At 43.5% G+C, this 23,747-nt stretch overlaps 1 protein-coding gene across 14 annotated transcripts in view; it reads right to left on the bottom strand.

The window, feature by feature from the left end:
• Nucleotides 1–23,747, bottom strand: part of SMARCC2 (SWI/SNF related, matrix associated, actin dependent regulator of chromatin subfamily c member 2) — a 48,948-nt gene that overhangs the window by 18,602 nt on the left and 6,599 nt on the right. For 10 of the 14 annotated variants that reach the window (XM_048488546.1, XM_048488544.1, XM_048488542.1 and 7 more), the window contains exons 3-19: nt 23,221–23,306; nt 15,637–15,718; nt 15,461–15,553; nt 14,624–14,693; nt 12,893–12,907; nt 12,340–12,409; nt 11,474–11,549; nt 10,665–10,796; nt 9,882–9,997; nt 9,231–9,355; nt 6,499–6,558; nt 5,275–5,312; nt 2,966–3,096; nt 2,805–2,876; nt 2,429–2,542; nt 1,218–1,371; nt 310–402 (exon numbers count right to left, since the gene is read on the bottom strand). In XM_048488546.1, the coding sequence (XP_048344503.1) occupies nt 310–402; nt 1,218–1,371; nt 2,429–2,542; nt 2,805–2,876; nt 2,966–3,096; nt 5,275–5,312; nt 6,499–6,558; nt 9,231–9,355; nt 9,882–9,997; nt 10,665–10,796; nt 11,474–11,549; nt 12,340–12,409; nt 12,893–12,907; nt 14,624–14,693; nt 15,461–15,553; nt 15,637–15,718; nt 23,221–23,306 (1,527 nt within the window). The remainder of the gene's footprint in view (nt 1–309; nt 403–1,217; nt 1,372–2,428; nt 2,543–2,804; nt 2,877–2,965; nt 3,097–5,274; nt 5,313–6,498; nt 6,559–9,230; nt 9,356–9,881; nt 9,998–10,664; nt 10,797–11,473; nt 11,550–12,339; nt 12,410–12,892; nt 12,908–14,623; nt 14,694–15,460; nt 15,554–15,636; nt 15,719–23,220; nt 23,307–23,747) is intronic. The other 4 variants (XM_048488540.1, XM_048488554.1, XM_048488552.1 and 1 more) reach the window with 1 other exon arrangement.

The raw sequence follows: 23,747 nt of genomic DNA, 5'->3' as shown, positions 1-23,747 counted from the left end.
ACACAGGTCATTCGTTGGAAGCGCCTGAATTTTCTATGACTTGCCTTCCCCATCCCTCCAACAAGGAAACTCCACAGCATCAAGTAGCCAATGGGCACTGCAGCCAGCTGCATCTAATTTGCCTCCTCTGCACCTAATAGTTCTTCTTATTCATTCTAAAAAACTCAGCAGAATGGCTTTTGTGTACATGAAAGTTCACAAATCTCCAAGGCCATGGGAAAGCACCTGAGCAGCCCCAGCCCCTTAGCTCTCTACTGAGGAACCCAAGTATTATAAACCCACTCCTTTAAAGGCTCTCGCCTCTCCTACCATTTCAGGTTTCCCTTTCACCGTCTCTGTGACAAGGTCCTCAATCTCCTTGGTTTTCCGACCAGCCTTGGTGTCGCTGTCGCTCTGACGGCTCTAGAGGGTAAGCAAGATGGTACTCAAAACCCCCACTCCCGCTCAGGAAGGCCAACATTTTATGGGCATTTGCCCTTGCTGATGTGGAGGCACATTGAGCTTAAATGGAAACACAACACTGGGCTTACCACAAAGTCTGACTCTCTTCAGATGAATGGAGGTTATTCAGGAGTGCGTTATATCTCCCGCTTGCTTTGGCGGCAGGGCTATGCAGCTAAACTCACGCTCAGTTTCTTGCAGTGGGAGAAGCCTCCTAATTCTGGTTCTGCCTGCTTTAAAGCAACAGGGCTTGAATTGAGCTCCTGCACTACAAATGTTGCTAGTTGAGCTAGCAGCCCACCTACATAGTTCTGCCTCCAGCTCAAATGGGCACAATAATCTGTCCCTAAATAACCTGCCGTATCCAAAATACGGGGTGGGGGGGGGGGGTGTTGTCGTTGTCAGTGCAGCAAAAGTAAATACCAGGAATCCCCTTGCACTCCTTGGATAACAGTAACAAATACTGTGAATTTCAATGAACTTTCAAATATACTTTAAGTTAGAACCTTGCACAGTTTAATCTAAATTCAAAAAGAAAATATACCATCTATCAACTGGTTTCCAAACGTTAGTTCTGTTACAATGCAAATTTCAATACATTTCATTCACATAGTACAGTTACAATCAATAGATTTTCCTTGGCTGGCATCCTTGAAAGAGGCAGATATAATTCAAAGCTAATGAGCAGATTCTACAATGTACAGCTGTTAAATGGGGAGTTTAATTCAACTTTCTTCTCACGTGTGATAAACTGCTGCGTTTTCCACCAGTCTTACCTGGGGTGTCTTAGGCTGCAGTGGCACCAACCCTGAAGGAGTGTCAGCCAGAACGTGGAAATGAGACGTAGGTAGTGGTCCCATTGGTGTTGGCCGGCTCTCAGCATCCACTTGATAATTAATGAGTCCCCACTGTTCTAGGAAGGCATGGACCCTGAAACAGAGGATGAGGGATGAGTCCTGAGCTCAGAATCTCTGCTTTTTGGTTTCAAGATCAGGAGCTGCATTTACAACAAAAGACAGACGGCAATAATAATAATAATAAGAGTTGGATTTATATCCCCCCATTCTCTCCTATAGGACTCAAAGGGGCTTATAAACTCCTTTCCCTTCCCCCACTCACAACAAACACCCTGTGAGGTAGGCGGGGCTAAGAGAGCTCAGAGGATCAAAGACTAGCCCAAGGTCACCCAGCTGGCGAGTGTTGGAGTGTACAGGCTAATCTGAATTCCCCAGATAAGCCTCCACAGCTCAGGTGGCAGAGCGGGGAATCAAATCCGGTTCCTCCAGATTAGAGCACACCTGCTCTTAGCCACTTCGCCACTGCTGCTCCTGAATATGCTGAATAATCCTATAAACTGTATGAACTTTGCCAAGACAGGATATTAACAACTCATGCTTTTTGGTTACTTTATCAGCACACTCTGCGGCTAATTTCAATCACCCCTACAACCACGTGTAGATTGGTTTTACTATTATACAAAACAACAGCTAAGAAACAAGAAAAACTGTTGCTGCACAAAGTGCCACGTAAGAACGGAACACAGTAGGCCATCTCTGCTCCAAAGGCAGATGGGACACACTCTCAGAGTAAGCGGGAGGCACAGACTCAAGCAGCAACGTGGTCAGCAGAAGACATCCTTTTGACCTTTTCACACAACTTGCTCCAGAATGACTGATTCTTTTAGTGCAAGCAAGCAACTGCTGCATAGAAACAAGTTTCTGTTTTGAGGACATGCTGTTTTAAATGGAAAATATAAAGTTTCAAATGCCTACTCCATTAAACCACTAATATTCATGGCATTCCCCAGCTTAGAAATGCATCCCCTGTCCAAATGGAAGAGGGATTATTAGCAACATTTTCTTTGCTCCCACTTTCACAATGCATGCTCGCATCTTGGAAGCAGCCTCTCTAAAATTCTGGCTTGTCCCACAGATGTCCTAATGTAGCTAATTTTTTCTCGGCTCGGCTGTTCCGTATTTCAACACACCTCATGATGGCACAGACATCTCCAGCCAGATTGCGGCGACAGGCAGTGGAGGTTAGGTACTCCTGCGGATTGAGCCGGTATGTGTCAATCATGAAATTGCGGTATGCCAAGTAGCTGGGAAGAGCAGGGAAGGGGGAAAAAAGGAAACATTAAGAATCATCACTTCTAGCCTCTTTTGTCTGCAAAGTCTCACCCCAATATTGAGTCTCTCACAAATGACTAGTATCCTGACAGCCAGTCTGCATCTACTCTAATCAGATAAAACAGAAGGGGAAAAAAAGGAAAAGACTACCCTCAGCTACCTAAAGTTCAAAAGCACAGGCTTTTTTACCACATTAGCAAGCGTGGGCATCATTATAAAGAAGAGCAGTCTTACATTTCAGGAGTCTTGGACTTGTTTTTGCCGTTGAAAAACTCTGGAAGGGCTCTTCGTTCAATGGCATGAACACTGTGGAGGAAGCACAAGGAAGCATTGAAGCGGGCCAGAAGGATGGAGGGGCCGATGGGAGAACAACCCCCCACTCCCCATCACAGAACCTGTTATAGTCGAACCAGGCTGCGTAACTGGGGATGATAATGTGATGGGTCTGTTCTGTCACGTTGTCTTCATGAAGGTCGGGATTCTTTGTCTGCTCTCCTTTGTTGCCAGCATTGTTCTCTTCTTCATCCTGAAAAGCAGAAGTCTCTTGAGCAAGCCACGCACATAATATCCATAGCTTTTCTGATGACTAATGTATTGTCGAAGGCTTTCACGGCCGGATTCAACTGGTTGTGGTGGGTTTTCCGGGCTGTGTGGCTTTGGTCTGGTGGTTCTTGTTCCTAACGTTAAGCCTGCATCTGTGGCTGGCATCTTCAGAGGTGTATCACAGAGAGAAGTATGTTACACACTGTGTCTGACACAGTGTGTAACAGACTTCTGTCTGTGATACACCTCTTTCTGTTGACTGATATTCCTAACTCTCCTTTTAAGAACGTTTGATGACATTTTAAATTCATGCAGCCCTTGATATGAAGAGCCTGCTTTATGCAGAACTCAGAGGATGATGACACATAGCTGCAAAGACAAAGTGACAAGTGACAAGGTAGGAAACAAGGAAAATGTTTTGTTATCTGAGTTCAGTTCAGTTGTTCAGATGTGTTTATTCACAGTCATTTGACCAGCAGATCAAAACCTGAGAGGATAGTCCATATACAAGCAGCAATGTTACAATTTTGTTACACCAAACAGAGTTTTCCGCACTTTACTGGCTATATAACTAAACTTCGCCACTACATACTCTTAAATGTAAAAAGTGAACAATAACGTCATCCAAACATCTAAAAATTCTGGTCAGCAAGGGTGAAAATCAACCCTTTCTAACATCCGAATAAAATCCACAATACAATAAAAGGTGGGTAGTTGTTTCAATTGTGCCAGAGTTGCAAGGACATAGTTGGGTCTCCACAGGTACACAATTAAATCTCCCACTAAGCATAGCTGATGGAAAGGCATTAAAACGAGGTTTGGAAAAGGTCCACTGATATTTGGAGACGGTGAAAGGTGTTAGATAAGGAACAATGGAAAATCCCTCCCAATTACTAAAATCTATATGGGCTTGAAAGAAGGGTAATCTCATTATGCGACTCGATGTCTGAGAATCGTTGACTAACCGTATTTTTTGCTATATTCGAACTCATTTCTAATAAATTGTCAGGAGCTAGACCTATAGAGAGAAGTCTGCTAATTATTCCCATGCTCCAAGAAGACTGAGGGTTGGCTGACACAGAGTATAAGACCAACAGGCTGAAGATGGATTTTCAGCCAGTAATAGATTACTAACCAAGCCCCGGTCTTTACTCTGAACAGCCCAGCCTCCTGTCGGAGCACCACATTGGGCACACACTTTGGAACGTTAAAGAGGGCTCTAAGAAAGCCTGACTATATTCTCTCTAAGCTAGTATAGGGGTCTAATTGGGTGCCATATGTGAGGTGTGATAGTGATTTGGCTAAAAACAGCTTAACTGCAGCTGGAATAAAACCACCTCCTTCAGTGTGATAGAATCTTGATGTGGCCTCTGTACTTCCTTGGGTGGAATCAACTGTATGACTGATATGAGCAGTTTGTCTTCCATTGTATTGTAAGACCATCCATGCCAAGGTATCTTTGGATGCGGCCCAAATCTGCTCGTGGGAGTGATGTGTGGCTGTGCTGGTGGATTCTCCCTCCCCTGGGCACTTGCCCCAGTGGAGGGGCAATTCCGCCAGCGTGCGGCCACTGCAGCCCACCCTGGCGCTTGGACAGGTGCTGGATGTTGCACCAGCTTTCCAGGGCCCCTGCCACCAGCACAGTGGGAGCAGGCCATGGGAGGAACCAACATTAGTTGGCTCTCTCCTGGTCTGTGCTGGCATTAGACCAGTGGCCTGGGCCTCAGACTTACGCCATCGTCCGTTCAGCCCAGTGGGGACTTCACGGTAGTAGGGAGGCTTTACTGTTCAAGCCTCCCCAGGTCGCTGGAAAGCCTCCACAGAAGAAGCAGGGCGGCACCAGATGGTGCCACAGCCAGGTTTGGATGGTTAAGCATTTAACCTGTACTATATGGTGCTCATCAAATCGTTATGTGAGAGAATGTTAAGGTACAAGGATCATTACTGGTGACAAACCAGGCTTTCAAAGAGATGCTTCTCGGTTATCTTTTCAGCACTGGAGTAATGGAACTGTGCCCAAGAGAAGCCAAGAAAATGAAGAACAAAGATATAAAGGTGGGGAGGCAAAAGACTTAGCACAAAAATGTTGATGATTCCCTTAATTGACTAAAGAAAATGAAGACAAGCTACAGCTGGAACGTGACAGTCCTGCTTGGCTTACCTTTCCTGCAGTCTCCACGCTCTCATCCTCTGGTTCATCTGGAAAACAAAAGAAGGACCAGGGAGCTCAAGTCTAGGAAAGAAGTCTCAATTCATACAGCCTCTTAACACATACTTGAGACAAGGCAGCAAGGAGAAAGAGGCTCACTTGCGTTCTTCCGAGATTGCCAAATACACGTCCCTAAAAACGCAGTAAATCACTTTTCATTGTAGAAGTGTCCCTTCCACCAAGACTTCCTCCAAAAAAGAAACGCTTTCTTCAGCAAAGACAGACTTTGCTCCATCAGAAGATTATCTCCATCACAGAAAGTAATTCTTTATTGGAGTGTGCCTCCTGCTGCCCCCTACTTGGGAAGCAGTTCTTGGGCCCCTCACCTCCTGCCAGAAATGCGCCAGAAAAAAGGTTGGCTGCCCTTGAAGTAGAGATAGCAACAAATATATAAATATGCATCTAAAGAAATAAGATTAACATAACCACTGAGAGCCAATGAGTTGCTTATGCGCACGCAAAAAGCTAATATTAGTTCAACAGAATGTTTGACTTTTTTCCTTTTGGTAGTAGCTGACTCCCACAACATCACACAAAATTCTTTTTGAAACTCTCCTGTTTTGAAAGAGGTTTGCCACACAGCAGGAGAACAAAGGGCTCTTGTTTGAGGATGAACAGGTGTCGTCTCCCTCAAATTCAAAGAACTAGCTGCATAGTTCTTTGGATTTCAGATGATATATCTATAGCTTCTTGTTCCTTTCCTCTAAGGTTGCAGATTTGGTATTGTACACCGTCTAAATCTGTTGGCTGCTATTATTATTGTTGTTGTTTGTTGTTGTTGTTGTTTAGTTTTGTATACCGCCCTCCCCCAAAGGGCTCTGGGCAGTGCACAACATATGAATATAAATAAGTAGAGCACAGTTTAAAACATAACAAAATACAGCAATAATACATATATATGGCTCTATTAGGATTAAACAGTTAAAACCCCAATTTAAAACACAATTTAAATTTACACAATTTAAATTGTGTACTCTGAATATCTTGTTGGTCTCTAAGGTGCACCCTTCAAAACCTATAAGATAATCTCCTGGAACTGACAAAAAGCATTTTGCTTCCCTCCAACATATAGCTTATTACAAGAAAAATAAGACTCCTTGAAGAGAGGAAGGGAACAATGAAAGCCAAAGACTGTTCTTATTGCTCCACAAAGAGGAACACAAAAGGGTCTCTTACCCAAATCAGTCATGGTGCCACCCTTCACAGGAGCAGATTCGGAGTCTTTCTTGGTGTTCACTGTGAAAGACAGAACAAGGAAGAAATATTTTTTCTGGGATAAAAATCTCAAAAGATCTTTACATCTGCTGCCCACTGAGTATTTCAGAAGCATCCTTCTGTATGTTCATTTCCCCCAGACTTCGCTATAGGAAATACAAAGCCATACCTAGTGGAAAAATGAAAAGCTTGTTTTATTCCCCAGATCAACATACACAGTTCAAAATTGACCTATAAACTCCAAGCTAACAATGGTTGTGGAAAGGATATTTAATAGTTATGGTCCTGGACGACGGGGTCAGGTGACGAAACTGCAGGTCTCTCCGTCGTGGAGGAAAACTCTGTTAATAAACAGTTTAGCAATAACTAAATCATGCTAACCTTCCCAGGATTAAATGGGGGTGGAGCTAAACAAGTCTACTGCAGCTGGAGGCTTGTCTGTAAACTATACAGCGTGAGAAATTGCTACCAAAGTGAGTGGAAGACAGCTAAGGAGAGGGCAGGCAACTTGTGATGACAGAGGATTGGAAAGGTTCAATAATACTGACTCTCCTAGGAGAAGAACTTCAAATACAGTGAAGCTGGACTGGTCTCTTGATTCCCAAGAATGAGGTAAAACTGTGACAGAATTTCCCCTACACCAGGGGTGTCCAACTCTGGCACTTCAGATGTTCATGGACTCCAATCCCCATCAGCCCCTGCTGGCATGGCCAATTAGCCATGCCAGCAAGGGCTGATGGGAATTGTGGTCCATGAGCATCTGAAGTGCCAGAGTTGGACACCTCTGCCCTACCATAATGAAGGAAAGAAAAGAGAGGGGGCATTGAGCTGCCCTGATTAATTTAAGTGCAAGAGTTAAAGGAAATATCCCTCAAGCAATACAGAGGCGAATCCCCTTGGGAACAGAAAAAGAGCACTTTGAGACTTTTGAAATTAAGGACTCTCTGAAGGATAGAGAAACCAAACAAAATAAGTTCTTAAAGATGTAAAGAGGCAAGTCACCTTTAAGAATAAAAGATGAAGGACGTGAAGACAGGGAAGAAAAGCAGAGGGGGGGCTGGCTCTGGAGGAAAGACTGACAGAGTGTGATGAGAGAAAGCCTCTAACTATAGAGTTTATCTGGAAAGGAAGAAAAACAAGGATAAAATATCAATCATTAATAGATGTTGAAGAAAGAGGAGGGGTTGGCTCCACCTGATCTACAAACTTATTATGAAGCTTGTGTGATGGTATGGATAAAGGAGTAGATAACACTTAGAAATAAATATCTCCTAGAAATAGAAAATAACATCAAAGGTTGGCATAATTATTTATGCCCCCAGGATAACACGAGTAACAAAGAGGTCAAAAACCACTTTACAAGAAAAGCAGTAATAAGAGTATGGACAAAATATAAAGTTAAATTTCATAGTAGAACCCTGATTTGGTGAATCATGTGTTTGGGAAACTGCCTAACGTATCAAGAGGTACTTGAAAATGTACATAAGAAAGTTAAGTTACAACCAAGGAGCCAAATAAAAATAAGAGATAGGGAATGCCAATGGTTTACCTATCTTCAGTTGTCAGAAATGTTTAAAATAGATAAAGAAAGATGGGGGTTTGTACAAGATAAAACTGAATTTGAAGCAGTGCTATGTAAAAATGATAAAAAAATTAGTTGGAAAAATGTGTAAATTGAAACTCTCTTTAAAAATAGAGCAGAGAATAGTGAAATATGTGATGGTCAAATGGGCACAAAATGTAGGGCACACTATAAAACTTTACTTTGAGTATGGATTTAAAGGAAAATTTCCAAAAAAACATTCCACAGATGGTACATGTTGCCAGTTGCTCTTTCTAAGATTTCTAAGGACTGTTCACCCATATATTGGAAATGTAAAAGTAAAGAAGATACATTTTATCACACGTGGAGTCAGTGTAAGATAGTAAGCCAATAGCTGTACATGAGAAGGTGCAAAAGATACTCAAGATGGGATATGAAATGAGATCAGAAGCCTATTTATTAGGAATAACAGAGGCACAGATGTCACAGAGTCATCATACCTTGTTTCCGTATTTGATAACAGCAAGAATTGTTTTGGCCAGAAATTGGAAAAAGCAGACAGTACCAAACGTGGACGAGAAGACTGGGAAAATTTAGTCTATTGCCGAATTAGACAAATTGACTTGTCTCCTAAGAGAAGACTCATTAGAAAAATTTCATGAAGTGTGGCTCCCACTTATTAAGTATATGAATACTATTATGAATACAAACATAGTAATAGAATGAAGAGAAAATAGAATAAATGTTGGGAGTAGGAGTGAACAATGTGAAAGTATTGTATAGAAATAAGGAATTATGATCCTGAATTAGGTCAACAATTTATTTTTCATTAACATTATGTATATTGGAAATATACAGTCAACAATTAGACGGTTTGGAAGTATCTTATTAAGGCTTAGTCGAGATATTCTATCACAGTATATTCTATAAGAATATACATTCTTGGGGAAAAATAAAGAGACATCGATGTCGATAACTTGCTGATTTTTGTATTTCTTTTTCTTTTCTTAATCTTGTTTTTTCTTTCCCTTTCTCTTGCTTCTTTATGAAACAACTTACACATGTATTTTAAGTAATTTTCATTGAATTGCAACTATTGAATATAATAAGGTTATTTTTTTCTTCTTAAAAAAATAGTTATGGTCCTGACCTGTTTTTGGTAGTGTGACTTCTTCAACATTGGGGACAGGAGAAGGCTCGTCCATGTCTTTTGTGAGGTCCTCTTGCTCCTCTTCCCGATGTCCACGCTTTGATTTGGTATAAGGAGTGGAAGGCCTGTGGAAGGTGGCGTAAGAGGAACTATCCAATAAGCTTTCTCATAGATATCCCAAATCAGCAAAAAGGCCCTGGGCTCCATCGCATTATTTATCAAAGCCTTGGACCAAAGGGGCATAGCGTCTCTCCACTGAAGTGCTAGCTGCTCGATTAAAGTCCTACCTGCTTACTTCCCAGGAAAAAGGCCAAATGGGAGACGAGATCATGCATTCACATGGGGAAGCAAGGAGTCATGGACTCAGAGGTGCTGACTAAACCAGTACTGAAGGTGGATGCAGTAAAGGGAATACTGACAGATACACAGGGGACTTCTGATTATTCCAAACCAGCCAGCACTAACAAATTGTGTCCCTCATAATATGAGGGGAGAGGTGGCTGCCAGAAGTTATCCACATTTTTACAATATCTAATCATTGTTAAGAGACTGGGCAATTTAAAGAATAGGGTACAAACTTCACAAGTGTACTGGTAGAATCACCTTGGTTATGAACCAACAAGCAAGAAAGGCTGGCTTAACAGCCCTTACCCTTTCTTGGCATTCTTCTTCTTGGATTCTGGAGTGGGTGAAGGGGAGGGAGAACGTTTCCTTTTTTTATAGTTTCCCCCCTTCTTGTCTCGTCGGTCTGAGTCAGGACTATTAATCTAGAGAGAGAGGGGAAAAAACATACCACACTAGTGGGGCCGATCAGCTGCTGCTAAGAAAGCCAAGGGAACCATTCCCTCCTCAATGGCTGGACTGAGGTCATACTGAGATCTTGCACTGAACTCTGTTGGATGATTTTGTAATTGATGTAATTACTGTTTGTGGATAGTCCTGTATCCATATTGTCGTAAGTTGCTTCGGAAGACAATTTCTGATTAAACCGTGTCGATAGCAAATAATAAATAATGTCTGGTTTCTGGGGCTCTTTGAACAAATGTCAGGCTTGGGGGCCTTGGTCTAATTGTGTGGTTCTCTTCGATGTTCAATGCAGCAGCAGATGGCTTCATGGGACAAGGGGGATAATTCTGCAGGACCTGAGGGGAGGGAGATGTGGCAGGAGTCCATTCTAGTGGCTCCAAGCAATGCAACAGCTAGCAAAGGGACAGTTCTGCCAGTAGACTGCTGACTGTTGCCCTCCTTTGAAATGTCCCACTAGCTGCAGTGAAAGAAGAAGGTAGCTACAGTTCACCTTCTGCACATCCCTGCCTCAGACCCCAACAACATCTCAGAAGTGGGACCGCAACTTGATGAGCTTCTTAATTCCAATACTACTCCGCTCCTTCCTTTTCAAAGTGAAGACCTCCAGTTTCTCCAAAGGTGGCATACCTCATCTGTGAGTGTCTTGGCAGAAATTTTCTTCCTACGAGAGACGGGGTTCTTCTCATCGTTCACCTCATAGTCTTCTTCATTCATCCACTCGTTGAAAGTATCTGTGTCTAGGATCCACTTGGCATGGACCTGAGTGTCAGGAAAAGAGAGACGGACATCACCGGGCTCCTTGAGTCCCGCTTTGCTGCTGAGCTGCATCTCAAAAAGCCCTGCTAAAGGACTAACAAGGGGGAAACGGTATAGCTTAATACCAGTGGTAGAGCTTGAAGGCAGTGCCTGCAGCTGCCATGACATTTCCCCTTCAAGTAGAAACAAAGGAGGTTTCTCTTTGCTCCAACTTAAAATGAAAAGTTCTAGAACCACTCAGAATATGGAAGCTCCTCAGACAAGTGGCCCAGTGCTGTTCTAACTGGTGAAAAATCCGTGTGAAGAAATCCACTGTTTATAGGTCTGGACTGGGTCTTGTCAAAAAGAAATGTGCTGGGAATTTTACACTGAAACTGAATTCCCAGGCATGACTACTCATGGGCAAACAGCAGCTCCCTCGGTGCCTTTCAGATTTAGAAAATACCACGGGACGAGGCTGGGTGTGTGTGTTGCTTTTAGTCTCCTATTCCTATAAGTTATGAGAAGTATGTATTAATATAGAATCGATAAGGCACATCTGCTTAACAGGACTCAAGGCAAAAAATCTACACAGCAAAATACAGCTAGGCCCACAGCCTTTCGAATATCACAGAGTGACCCATTCCAAGCTTGGTTTACAGCCAAACAAAAAGAAAGATCCAAACATCAAAACAGCTTACCTTCCGGGGTTTCTCAGCTGTTGGAGCATCTTCCACAGGAGCTTCGATTTCGCTTGCTGCAATCCAAGTGTCATAGCTGTGCAGGACAGCAGGCAGTGGTTAAAAAGTTAATTCCCAACTTCACTCACACATCATGTCAAGAAATGGGCATGGAATTGAACAAGACAGACACAAGCAGGTCTGTACAACCCTATCCGAGCAAGACACAATCCGACCCAGAGTGTAACAACCTCTCTTGAGTATACAAGGTGAAGTTGAGAGAAAGTAATGGAAAAGGGCATAAATTTGAAATAAAAAGAGAAGAAGAGTTTGGATTTATACCCCCTGTTTCTTTCCTATAAGGAGACTCAAAGGGGCTTACAATCTCCTTCCCCCCTCCCCACAACAAACACCCTGAGAAGTGGGTGGGGTTGAGAGAGGTCTGAAGAGCTGTGACTTGCCCAAGGTCACCCAGCTGGCATATGTTGGAGTGCACAGGCTAATTTACTTCCCCAGATAAGCCTCCACAGCTCAAGTGGCAGAGTGGGGAATAAAACTCAATTCTCCAGATTTGAGTGAACCTGCTCTTAGTCACTACGCCACTGTGCAAAATCCAAACAGCTGCATACAGGAAGTTTTCTTCCAGTTTCATGCACCGGGATTTTATCATCATCGGAAGGAAGACCGGATTCACCCAAAAACATCTGCTAACAGAAGAGATTTCCATCAGCAGAACGAAACTTTCTTGCCTTCCTCACCTGCTACAGCCCAAAGTGCCCACCTGGGTGGGATGGATCCCCCACAAATAACAAGAGGGAGAAATAAGCAACACCTGCTTTTCCAGTATGTAGAAATCCTCCAGCCATTTAGCATTGGGTCACACTGACCTGTCAGGGTAGTAACCCCAGTGCAGAAGAACCTGTTTGTCTCTCTTCATGATGGGCCGAACCCATTCTTCTACAAAATCAACAAGAATTGAAGAAATTATAACAGTTACATGACAAACGCCAAATCACTACTGCACTACTGCAAGACATTTTCTGTGAGGAAAGGGAAGAATTTGTTTTTTCTAGCTCAACTATATAATGATGCAGAGCACAGAGTAAGCACACGGGCAGATGTTGCAAGCTGGATGGGTTGAGAAGGAATCTTCACTCAATCAGTTCCCATGAATGACATGCAGTAGAAGAGGGAAGTACAGTCCTGGCTTTTCCCTTTGCAGATTTTACTGTGTTACAATCAGGACAGACTACAGCCACAAAAGGACGCCTGAGATTTCGCCCTCTTCTCCTGCTGCCTTCAACAAACCATCCAGAGAACAACAAATTAAAGTCAATATATTACTGAGATGGAGTTTCCTATTTGCATGGTATTATCATTCCTAAAAGCGTTTAAAATCTATGGGGTAGCGAAAAGAATAAAATTATAGACGGATCATACCTGTATATGTACAATCTAAATAAAACAGAAAAAGAAAAGATAGGAAAGGAAAGGAAACAAATTGTCAATTGATGAGCTTGAAATAAATCAAAGTCCAAGAAAAAAAATGCAGATAAAAAAGAAAAAAAGATGAAACTTCTTGAAAGAATGAAGAGAACTAGCTAGAGAACATTACATGAGAATTGCAATGGAGACAAAACTCCTGTGTTTGAGGTTATTTCTGCACAGCATAATAATAATGAGTTGCATCTGTTATTTTTTAATCCAGGTCTATTTTATTCCATTTTTGTTTTTCGCATGGGTGCCCATTTTCCGTGACAGAAATAATCAATTTTCTTTCTGCCCCTTTGCACGAACTTACTTTTTTTTTACAATGCAAATGCGCAAGCACAAAAATCCCATTTTTCCTGCGTTCTGATTTCATCACCACAGTTCCCTTTCCACCCACTCCTAGCCTCTGCTAAGGGAAAGCTTCTGATTGGTGGAGAATCTACAGCAACCCCGGGAACCCAAGAAGGACTTCCCCTCCCATTTCTCCAGCATGGGAAAAAAGTTTTGGGTTTTGAAACCACAACACATGTAAACATAAAGCATGCAACACTCCCCCCCCTTAATACTGTGATATACAAAATCATAAAATCTGTCCAAAAAGGGAGCAAAGAAATATGTCCCATCCACATCGAAAGGTGTGCATCTGCCTAACTACATGCTGGGAGCACCCAAAAAATAAAAAGAGAAGGAAATGGGTCCATTGCTCACAACAGCCCCGTTTGTTGTGAATCCGCTGCTGTACGCATTTGGGTGAAACGGTGCTCACAGTTACTGCCAAGAGGAGAAACCATGCTTGGAGGATGTTTCTGAAATGGCAGGCTATCACAACAATGGGCAGCTCAGCAGAAATGAAACTGGCATGATGGAAGGCAGGAGAACAGGCAGCGGGCCAGGAAAAATAAAGTGGGTTCAACAGAGGATTTTAAAAAAATATTTCAATGTTGATGTTTTTTGAAAAACCTGGCTTGAGGGAAATATCACAGGTCATACCCGCTTTGAGGAAGGGACCCATGTGAAGTTCTTGCCCAAACCGGGGTACTGCCCTTCGTCTCAACCCGCTATATTTGTACCGTGCAGAATCGGCCCGAAATCAGTACACCCTGGTCAAGATGCCAAATTCAAAAGCTTTTCACTGTTCTAAAAACTAATCATAATAATTTGGGCTCCTATCTTCCCAGGCATTCAGTGTAATCTGATTGGGAATATTTTTTCTCATCTACTGCTTTTCTCTGTTACTTCTAGCCTTTAACTTTACAGCTGAAACATTTCATTTCAACAGATTTACTCCTTGATACCACCCATGTCTATCTCAAAGTAAAACTCATTCACCTCATAGGGTTGTTGTAAGGATGTACAACATAAACAATTCAAAATAACTAGACATGAAAAGGGGCTATAGATATTAGGAATAACAGTATACACTGTATCTTTATGAGGCTTATAAATAGTTTCTCCATGTCAGTGTTTTAAATGCATGTTCTTTCACTCCTTTCACATATGGACCATTTCCTCTATAAAGTTATTGGAACAAATATCTGCAAGACCAAATGATGAACAGCACTGCATTCTAGTTATAATCGCACATGGCATTATCCAGTGATTTTTCAGACCAGCCTAAAGGACTTAGATTACAGCCATAATTCCACAACTATTCCACTCAAGCATGGACTGAAATCTCACCTTCCTCGAGGCTACCAGGAACAGGAAAGACAATATGGGAAGCATTATTCTTATCTTCTGTTACTGTTCCCTAGAAAAAAAATCATAAAAGCACATAAAGACCAGACCTCCACATTTGCTTTTCAGGAAGGGATGATTTAAGATGAGGCAGGGTACAGGAAAACAGTTGCACCGAAAAGTCCATTTATCCAGTTTAAGAGTTCCTTCTATCAAAAGATTTGGTGCTTGCATGTTACTAGCCCCTGAATTCTTACTATTGGATCTAACCAACTTGTTTTTCACTAGGGTACCTATTTCTGTAAGGTCTAGGAATCTCCCCTCCATGGTAGATCTGAACACGTCCTCCTTTGTTGTCCCTTAGCCTTATTCCAATTGGAATTCTACTTTTCTTGCACCTTTTCAAAGCACATTTCTTTGTGAAACTTTTAATTCAACACCTTATCCATTCTCCCCAAACCAAAGCCTAATCATGTGTAAATGTACCAGTTTCTTGAACATATTCAACAGCTAAAGAGGATTTGTAGACAATGTAATCAGGTGCAGGTCTACGAGCCAGGAATATAACTTGCAACATTTTACTGGCATTTCTTAAAGCAACTGGAAAATACCAGGAAGTCATCGCACCAGTGGACAAGTTGTTCTTAAACAAGAACAAAGAGAAAAAGCCTGGGGTACTGTCAGATGTCTTAGGAAGAGACATTTCAAAGAAAGATAGTTCATCTTGAATAGCAAACAGATGAGCAAATATATTATAAATAATCTCAAAATAAACAAACTTCAGTTTCAGTTATGAAGACTTTTGACACAAAGTCACTGCCATTCTGTCGTCTTGCTCACCTGGTGCCTTTTGATGATGTCTTTCAGTTTGGCCTGCAATTTAGGGTCGATGTCTGGATGCAAATAGATGTTAGGCCGGGAGAGGCAATTGTTCTGGAAGATGAACAAATAGGACAAATGAGCATCTGATGGCCAAAAAAATAATAATTTATGTATAGGAATGAAAATTATGGTACCTGAACTAATGATTTTTCAATGGTCATGAACATCTCCACATTGCGATCCATCCGTGATGGATTCTGGAAATCGAAACGCCGCCTTATTGGAAGAAAAGAGTGACCTGCGTGAAAGTCACAGTTCGCATCTCCTAGATCAGCTATTCTACAACAGTTTATTTCAAGAAAAGAGAGAGGACATTCCACAAACCCTAATGATTGAGCCTGGGTAAGGCTGGAGAGCAGTACCTAGCATCCTAGCTTTAGAGCACAGGTGTCAAACTCGCAGCTCTCCAGATGTGATGGAGTACAGCTCCCATCATCCCCTGCCAGCATCATTTTGACAGGGGATGATGGGAACTGTAGTCCATAACATCTGGAGGGCCACGAGTTTGACACCTGTGCTTTAGAGGCATCTTAAAGGATTGGTAACATTCCGGCTGCCCTCCCCTATTCATGTCCTTGCCTCTGGATGGTTTTTTGGTTACCATATATAGCAACAATGACCAGTTGCCTCCCGTTGTAACTTAACTGTTAACAATGACTGTCTCATTACAACTACTTGACAATTGTGAGAAGTTCATATTTTATTACCAACTAAAGGGAAATGTCAAGTAATAGCAAGTTTTCTAATAGCAATAAGAGAAGGTTGCTTATCCGTAAGTGGTGCTTTTCTGGTGGTCATTTGTGCACATACTGTGGTGGGCGCTGCACCTGCACCCAGACCCAATGTTAAAATGTCTAAAGCCAGCTTTTAAGTGCAAAAATTATTTTTTCCCCTCAGAGGCAGTCTCAACAGCCCATGACTGTAGTCGAGGAGTCACTGCTTTTTGCTCAGCTCTTCCAAAAAGTAATGCTGCAGCAAGTTAAAACCACCTGTTGCCAGAAAGGACAGCACATTGAATAAACATACAGATGACCACTTGAGGAACACCGGTTACAGGTAAGCAACCTGTGTTTCCTCTCTGTGGTCTCAATGCATCGATTTGATGAATAAAGACTGCACAAGCTGACCCACCTGGAAGTAGGTCTAAATCAGGGGTCTGCAACCTGCGGCTCTCCAGATGTTCATGGACTACAATTCCTATCAGCCCCTGCCAGCATGGCCAATTGGCTGATGGGAATTGTAGTCTATGAACATCTGGAGAGCCACAGGTTGCAGACCCCTGGTCTAGATCAGGGGTAGGGAACCTGCGGCTCTCCAGATGTTCAGGAACTACAATTCCCATCAGCCCCTGCCAGCATGGCCAAGTGGCAGGGCTGATGGGAATTGTAGTTCCTGAACATCTGGAGAGCCGCAGGTTCCCTACCCCTGGTCTAGATGAAATTAGGAGAAGTCACTGTTGAGTAATGCCCTATCGAAGGATACATCTGCTTTTGTTCCGATGTCTAGGCTGTCATGTCTCACAAAGCTGAAAGGATGGATCCGAGGTGCTGCTTTTCAGAGCTTAGGAAGAAGGGGCTCTTTTTTGAAGAACTCATGAGCCAGCTAACAGTAGAGCTTAAAGGTAGTTGTGACCCAGTGGCTGAAGTACTGGGAAGACATTCTTTGTCTTTTCTTAGGGCCCAAGAAGCAAAGTCAGGAAGAGGTTCAGGTGTTTCCTAAAGTTCAGCCAAGAAGGAGGAGAACGAGAACAACGAGCACGACGAGGAGGAGGCGAGAACAATGATGAGGAGGACAAGGAGGAAGAGAAAGAGGAGGAGTTTGGATTTATATCCCACCTTTCTCTCCTGTAAGGAGACTCAAGGTGGCTTACAAGCTCCTTTCCCTTCCTCTCTCCACAACAGACACCTTGTGAGGAAGGTGGGGCTGAGAGAGTCCCGAAGAACTGTGATTGGCCCAAGGTCACCCAGCAGGAATGTAGAAGTGCGAAAACACATCTGGTTCACCAGATAAGCCTCTGCCACTCAGGTGGAGGAGTGGGGAATCAAACCTGGTTTTCCAGATTAGAATCTACCTGCTCTTAACCACTACACCACGCTGGATTACAAAAGTACATCAGAGAGACCAGAACCTGATTTTGTTGAAGCCCAGAGACAACTTTCAGCAAAAATGAAACATTTGGGCACAAGATTATCCAGTCTCTGTACAGTTACACAGAGGACCACAGAATAGTTAACTAAACCTCCTTGCTGAACAGATTACAACCAGAAAAGTGAATGGAGGGGGAGTTTCAGGTTACAATAGCTAAGGGCATCCCCCACTAGATGAGGAAGGACCAGATGGAAGTCCAATGTTGGTATAAGTGATATGACTGGTGGGTAAAACCTGTTGAGGCTTTCAAAAAACTGTTTCATCAGTGGCTGAATGAATAGGAAATGGCTCTCTACTAGCAGGTGTGATACTAAGACGGCTGCTAGACAAATCTGCCAAACCTAGAGAACTGAAGTGGAATGGGTAATCAAGGATAGATGGCGCAAGTAGATGATATTGTCATTACCAGAATGTGAAGTGCTTCAGGTATAACACTGTACTTGATACATCTCTCCCACAGACTGCTGGCTAAGCAAGGAAAGGATGTACTGCCTCTGTTGCTATGTTTACACAGTATTTTGAGGCTATGTTGTCTTTGGCCATCTACCTTACTTTTTCCTGCACTCTGGGAAGAAAGGCATAAAATGGCTTGCAGAAAGCAAGAGGCTCCAGATGGCTAATATGCACTTGAAATATCCGCTAACAGTGCGCCTGCCACAGTATGTGCCTAATCCCATTTGTTATGAGGGTCACTTGAGGGTGGCGGCACAAAGGGGACCTGTGGCATAAGCGACCAGGTTAAGTCCTGCAGTTGTGGCATCTGAGGGCACTGATGGAACGTGGTTGGAAGCTGCAGTTGAACCAGCCCTAGAGAGAGGCCCCATGGTCAGGCTGACAAATTGAACTACTGCAATGGAATTTGCTACAAGGTACAGCAATCTCTGAATCTGCAAACAGATGCCGGAGACTCGGAAAGCAGATGTTCAACTAATTAAGGGCTTGGGTCCTGTGCAAAGGCAGGGCATTTCTTGCCAAAACAGAGTCAACAGATACCCCTATAACAGTGGTGGCGAACCTATGCCCTCTCTGTGGGCATGCGTGCACAGAGCTCATCATGGGGGGGGGGGGGGCAGAAAATCCCCTCCCCACACATCTAGGCTGGCCAGGGCTGCTGGGCACAACGTGTAGGTAACCCTGTTAAATGCTGTAAACCCCTATTGATTTTCATGGGAAGAACTAAAGTGCAATCCTTTACATGGGAGTAAGCTCAGTTGCTGGCAATGGGGCTTGCTTCTGAGTAAACCCTCCTAGGGTCATGATTCACCCATTCGAAGTGTTGCATAGTTGCTTCAAAGCACAGCCACCGACCACCACCAAGCTTACTCCCGAGTAACGGGCGCCTCAGAGCCAACCATTTTTTCTAAATTGAAACCTCAGTTTTCAGGTTAAATTGCCGTGTTGGCATTTTGCGATAAATAAGTTGGTTTTGGGTTGCAGTTTGGGCACTCGGTCTCAAAAAGGTTCGCCATCACTGCCCTATAAACTGCAAAAGTCCATTCAGGTACAGATGGAACTTCATGTAGGCCCAGGATATCCAGGAGATGCAGACAGGGACACATACAGTGAAGGCGGAAGAGACTGTGAAGAACTGGAGTTGGCATCAGTCACTGATGGGCCAGGAGGAGAGTTCAAAGCACTGTCTAATGCAGAGGTGTCCAACTCTGGCGGGTCAGATGTTCATGGACTACAATTCCCATCAGCCGATGCTGGCATGGCCAATTGGCCATGCCAGCAGGGGCTGATGGGAATTGTAGTTCCTGAACATCTGAAACGTCAGAGTTGGACAACCCTGGTCTAATACATCAGAGTCCAAGGCATTGTCTTCCTCCTTTGGAACAAGAGAAAGAGGCGAAGGTGACTCATTAATGCCTAAGAAGTGTTGGGTTCAAAAGGGGTAACTGAATCAGCAGTGGCTCATTGGGCACCTGAGGTCTCCAGACACATTCATTCATTTATTTTAAACATTTCCATTTTAAATAAGCCTTTCTACCCAAACAAGGTTTCCAAGCATTGGTATTCATACTGTTGAAACTGATACAGGGGCAGATGGAACAGTGCACAAGACACCAGCGGCGTACCTAGGCAAACTGGCGCCCGGGGACAAAACCGGAGTTTGGCGCCCACCCCTCTGCCCGGTGTATGGGCAGCCACCCTCCCCCACCATGACCAAACAATGATTTTTTGTACCAGCTCACAAAACACCTCCCACTCCCAGCAAAACATACATGGCTCTCTCCCCACCAACTCTTTTCCTAATTTCCTAATCAAAACAACCCTATGAGGTAGGTTGTTAGCCTGAGAAACAACTCCAAGCCAGTGCAAGTGGGTATTAAGCATGTAAATCTCTCACAAATCACCCCCAGCAAAACATTTACCAAACAAATGTCAGCATCATCTCTCACAAAACACCTCCAGTGGAATCCACCCCCAAATAGCATCACTTTCAATGGTGTTTAAACTAGGGAGCTCAGAGTCTTCTTTTAAATCTACCTTAAAGGGAGAATCTGGGGTCCCCGGTTAAAACAAAATTGAAAGTGATGCTGTTTGGAGGTGGATTCTCCCCCGCCCTGAAACAGCATCACTTTTGAGTGTTGGAGATTCAGATGAAACAAATAGCAGATTTGGCTGGAATCTGGGCAAATTTGGGCACATTCGGACAAAAATTGTCTAATTATGTCCTGCCCAAATATGAACAAATGCAAATGCAAGGTATTTGGGTTTTTGGGGGGTATTTTTGGTGTTTTTTCGGCCTGCCGGGAGCGCATTTTTAATGGCCATTTTTAATGGCACCATGATTTCAAAGCATCATCCAGAGACTGCCCTGATGATACCACCCGAGTTTGCCGATGTTTGGTTCAGGGGCAGCAAAGTTATGGATGCCCAAATGGAATGCCCCCATCCCCATTGTTTTCTATGGGAGCTAACCTGAGATGGGGGCTACCCATTTGAGGGACCATAACTTTGGTCCCCCTGAACATAACTTCACCAAAATTGGGTGGCATCATAAGAATAGTTAACAGATGATACCCTGAAATTTTGGTGTCACTAGCTTTAAAAATACACCCCTTCCAGGCATCCCAAGAAATTTGCCCAAGATTCTTTGTTTGCCCAAGATTCACGTGACCAAATGGGGGCCCCCTGTCCCTAGGCAGGAACGCCACTGCAAGACACTGAGGGCAAACGTTTTGCTGCTGGTCAAACAGGAAGGGCAAGTGACATGGGTGGCGGAAGAGAGATCATAGCCAGTAGGATCAAGGGTTGGCGTCAATAGCCATGTGACAAAACCCACAGAGACTGCTGGTGCTGAAATCCTGCAGAGGTGTGGGATGAGCAAAGTCAGTAGGAGGCTGCTGTGTACTGATCCTAGTTGCCCCCAATACCCATCTGCGTGCCCTTAAAAGGAAGAAGGGTAGCAAGGGGATTGGTCAAAACTGCTCTGACGAATTCAGACCATATGGCACTGAGGCAGTCAATGATGGAGTCTGAGAATTAATCCCCCAAAGAGCCAGGATTACCGTCAACTGGATGGTGGCCTGGAAGTATATTAAGATAAGAAACAATAATGATAAATATAATTTATAAAGAAAGGATCAATTTGCAGGGGAAAATTAAGCCATGGCAAGAGATAAAGGATGGAGGAAAGAAAATACAAGGGCTGGCACACTTCCAATTAAAGTCAAGACTTAGAAGAGTACTAAAATCAGAGGGCGGAATATTAAGAGTCATGACAGGGTTTGAAAAACAGCTCACATCACAAAAACAACATCTGCTGGGAAGGATATTTAAGATCCTGCTGAAAGATGATGCTGAAATGGAACAAATGAAAGACTGTATGGTGAAATAGATGCAAAACTTTCGAGAGGTATCTTTCCAACCATGGGAGCTATCATGAGATCACAGGGCAGCTGGTTTTGGATGGACCAGGTAAGAGATCTGGAAATGTTCCTGGTTTCATCACTGTCCTTTATTTATTTATTTATTTATTTATTCATTCCACTTTTATACCGCCCTCCCCCAAAGTTCAGGTGACAGTGATGCCCACAAGGGCCTTTCAGCAGCTCCATCTGGTGACAGCAGCTCCATCTGGTGACAGTGATGCCCACAAGGGCCTTTCAGCAGCTCCATCTGATTTGCCAACTATGCTTGTTTTTGGACAAAGGGGACCTGGCTACAGTGTCACATGCTATAGTAACTGAACTATGTAATGCACTCTACGTGGGGCTGCCCTTGGAGACGGCCTGGAAGATGGAGCAGGTGCAGCATGCTGCAGTTAGGCTGTTAGCCAATACATCTGTCCACATGAACCTCACAGCAGTCCTTAAGGAACTGCACAGGCTCCCAATTTGCTTCTGGGCCAAATTGGAGATGCTGATGTTGACATATAAAGCCCTAAATGGTTTGGGTCTCGCCTACCTGAAGAAGCACCAGCACCCGTATGTACCTGCCAGGGCACTGACATCACAGGGGGAGGCACTCCTAGTTGTACCTCCCCCCACTGGGGCAGATGGTGGGGGCACATGGAAGTGCCTTCTCCATGATTTCCCCCAGGATCTGGAATAAACCCTTTTATGGGTTTAGGTGCATGGTGAAGACCTTTTCTTAGGCGTTTGGCTAGCCTCCCTGGAAACCCCCTCTACAGTTGCTAGTCTGGAGAGTGGGGGAGGTCTGGGAGAATAGGGATTGGGGTTAATTTTATGCAGTTTGTACTGTTTTGTTTTAATTGTCATAGTTTATTCATGATGTTTTATTGTGATATTTTATTGTCTTAACCTGTGTAAACTGCCTAGACACTTTGGTATAAGGTGGGGTATAAATGTTTTAAATAAATAAACACACACACACATATATTGTTTGAGCAAAAAACTAATTCACAGAGAAGGAGTCTCTGAACAGAGCATTCCCAAACACCGCTGCAGTGAATGAAAGAGGACTGAGCTGGAAGACATAACTTTCCCCCCTCAACCATGCACAGTCAAGATTGTGTCGCTGAAGGAAAAGGATTTTCAAATCTAAATGCAGATCTAAAGTTCCTTAATTGAAACTGCACAAGTGCAAGGTCCATCAATGTGATGCTCAGGGATTACAAAGAAGAGTGTACACAAATCTGGCAAAACATAACACACCCTTGTACTGTAATCTTCTCCGCTGATGAGGGAGGGGCAGATGAGGGGTTTGTCTTCCCCATTTCTTGATTCAGCGGAGCTGCTCCAAAAACAGGGACCTGTTCAGACTCAGGGCTATGAAAACTGGAGGAAAAAGGGAAGGACCGCCCTGTACTGGGAGAAGCAAGTTTTCTATAGCTCTACTCAGACAGTAGGCGGCATGATCAAACAGTGTGTGAATGACACAGGCCCACTGAAGGAGAAAAGGAAAAGATGAGGGCAAAGAAGCTGCTGTCAGAAACTATCATATACCTCTTGGGACCCAAGATTCTAATGACTTCTACATGACAAGCACTACATCATTTCTGATTGCAGACTCCCACAAGAAACCAAGAACTGCCACCGTACGGACAGTACTCCATCCTTTTTTTCGACGGAATAAGTAAAAAGGTAAATAAGAGGGCTTACCATCCTTGGTCACTCTTGAATTTATAAGCTGCTGCTAGGATGTGACAGAGAGCACCACCAGCTTTGAAATCTAAGAAACATTTGATCTACAAAAAAAAAGAACAAATAAGGATAGGCAGAGAGAAAGAACATGTTACAATACGACCAGTTACCTATACTTCAGCAACTTGTACTTTTTCACTGGGAAAAAAATCAGCTCCCCAAGAATTAGGCTGGGTAATTCAGATTGCTTCACTCAGCTAGAGAAAGGGATTATGGAAGAAATGGGGATCAATGGAAAAGAAAAGGAGAGTTGGCTCTATATCCCCCCTTTCTCTCCTGCAAGGAGACTCAAAGGGGCTTACAAACTCCTTTCCCTCCTCCCCTCACAACAAAAACCCTGTGAGGTAGGTGGAGCTGAGAGAGCTCAGAAGAACTGTGACTAGCCCAAGGTCACCCAGCTGGTGTGTGCTGGAGTGTACAGGCTAATCTGAATTTCCCAGATAAGCTTCCACAGCTCAAGCGGCAGAGTGGGGAATCAAACTCGG

Source organism: Sphaerodactylus townsendi, linkage group LG03 (assembly GCF_021028975.2).
Source record: "Sphaerodactylus townsendi isolate TG3544 linkage group LG03, MPM_Stown_v2.3, whole genome shotgun sequence".
Taxonomy (NCBI): domain Eukaryota; kingdom Metazoa; phylum Chordata; class Lepidosauria; order Squamata; family Sphaerodactylidae; genus Sphaerodactylus; species Sphaerodactylus townsendi.
The sequence above is the reverse complement of the archived record's forward strand: the minus strand, read 5'-3'. Positions and strand labels throughout refer to the sequence as shown.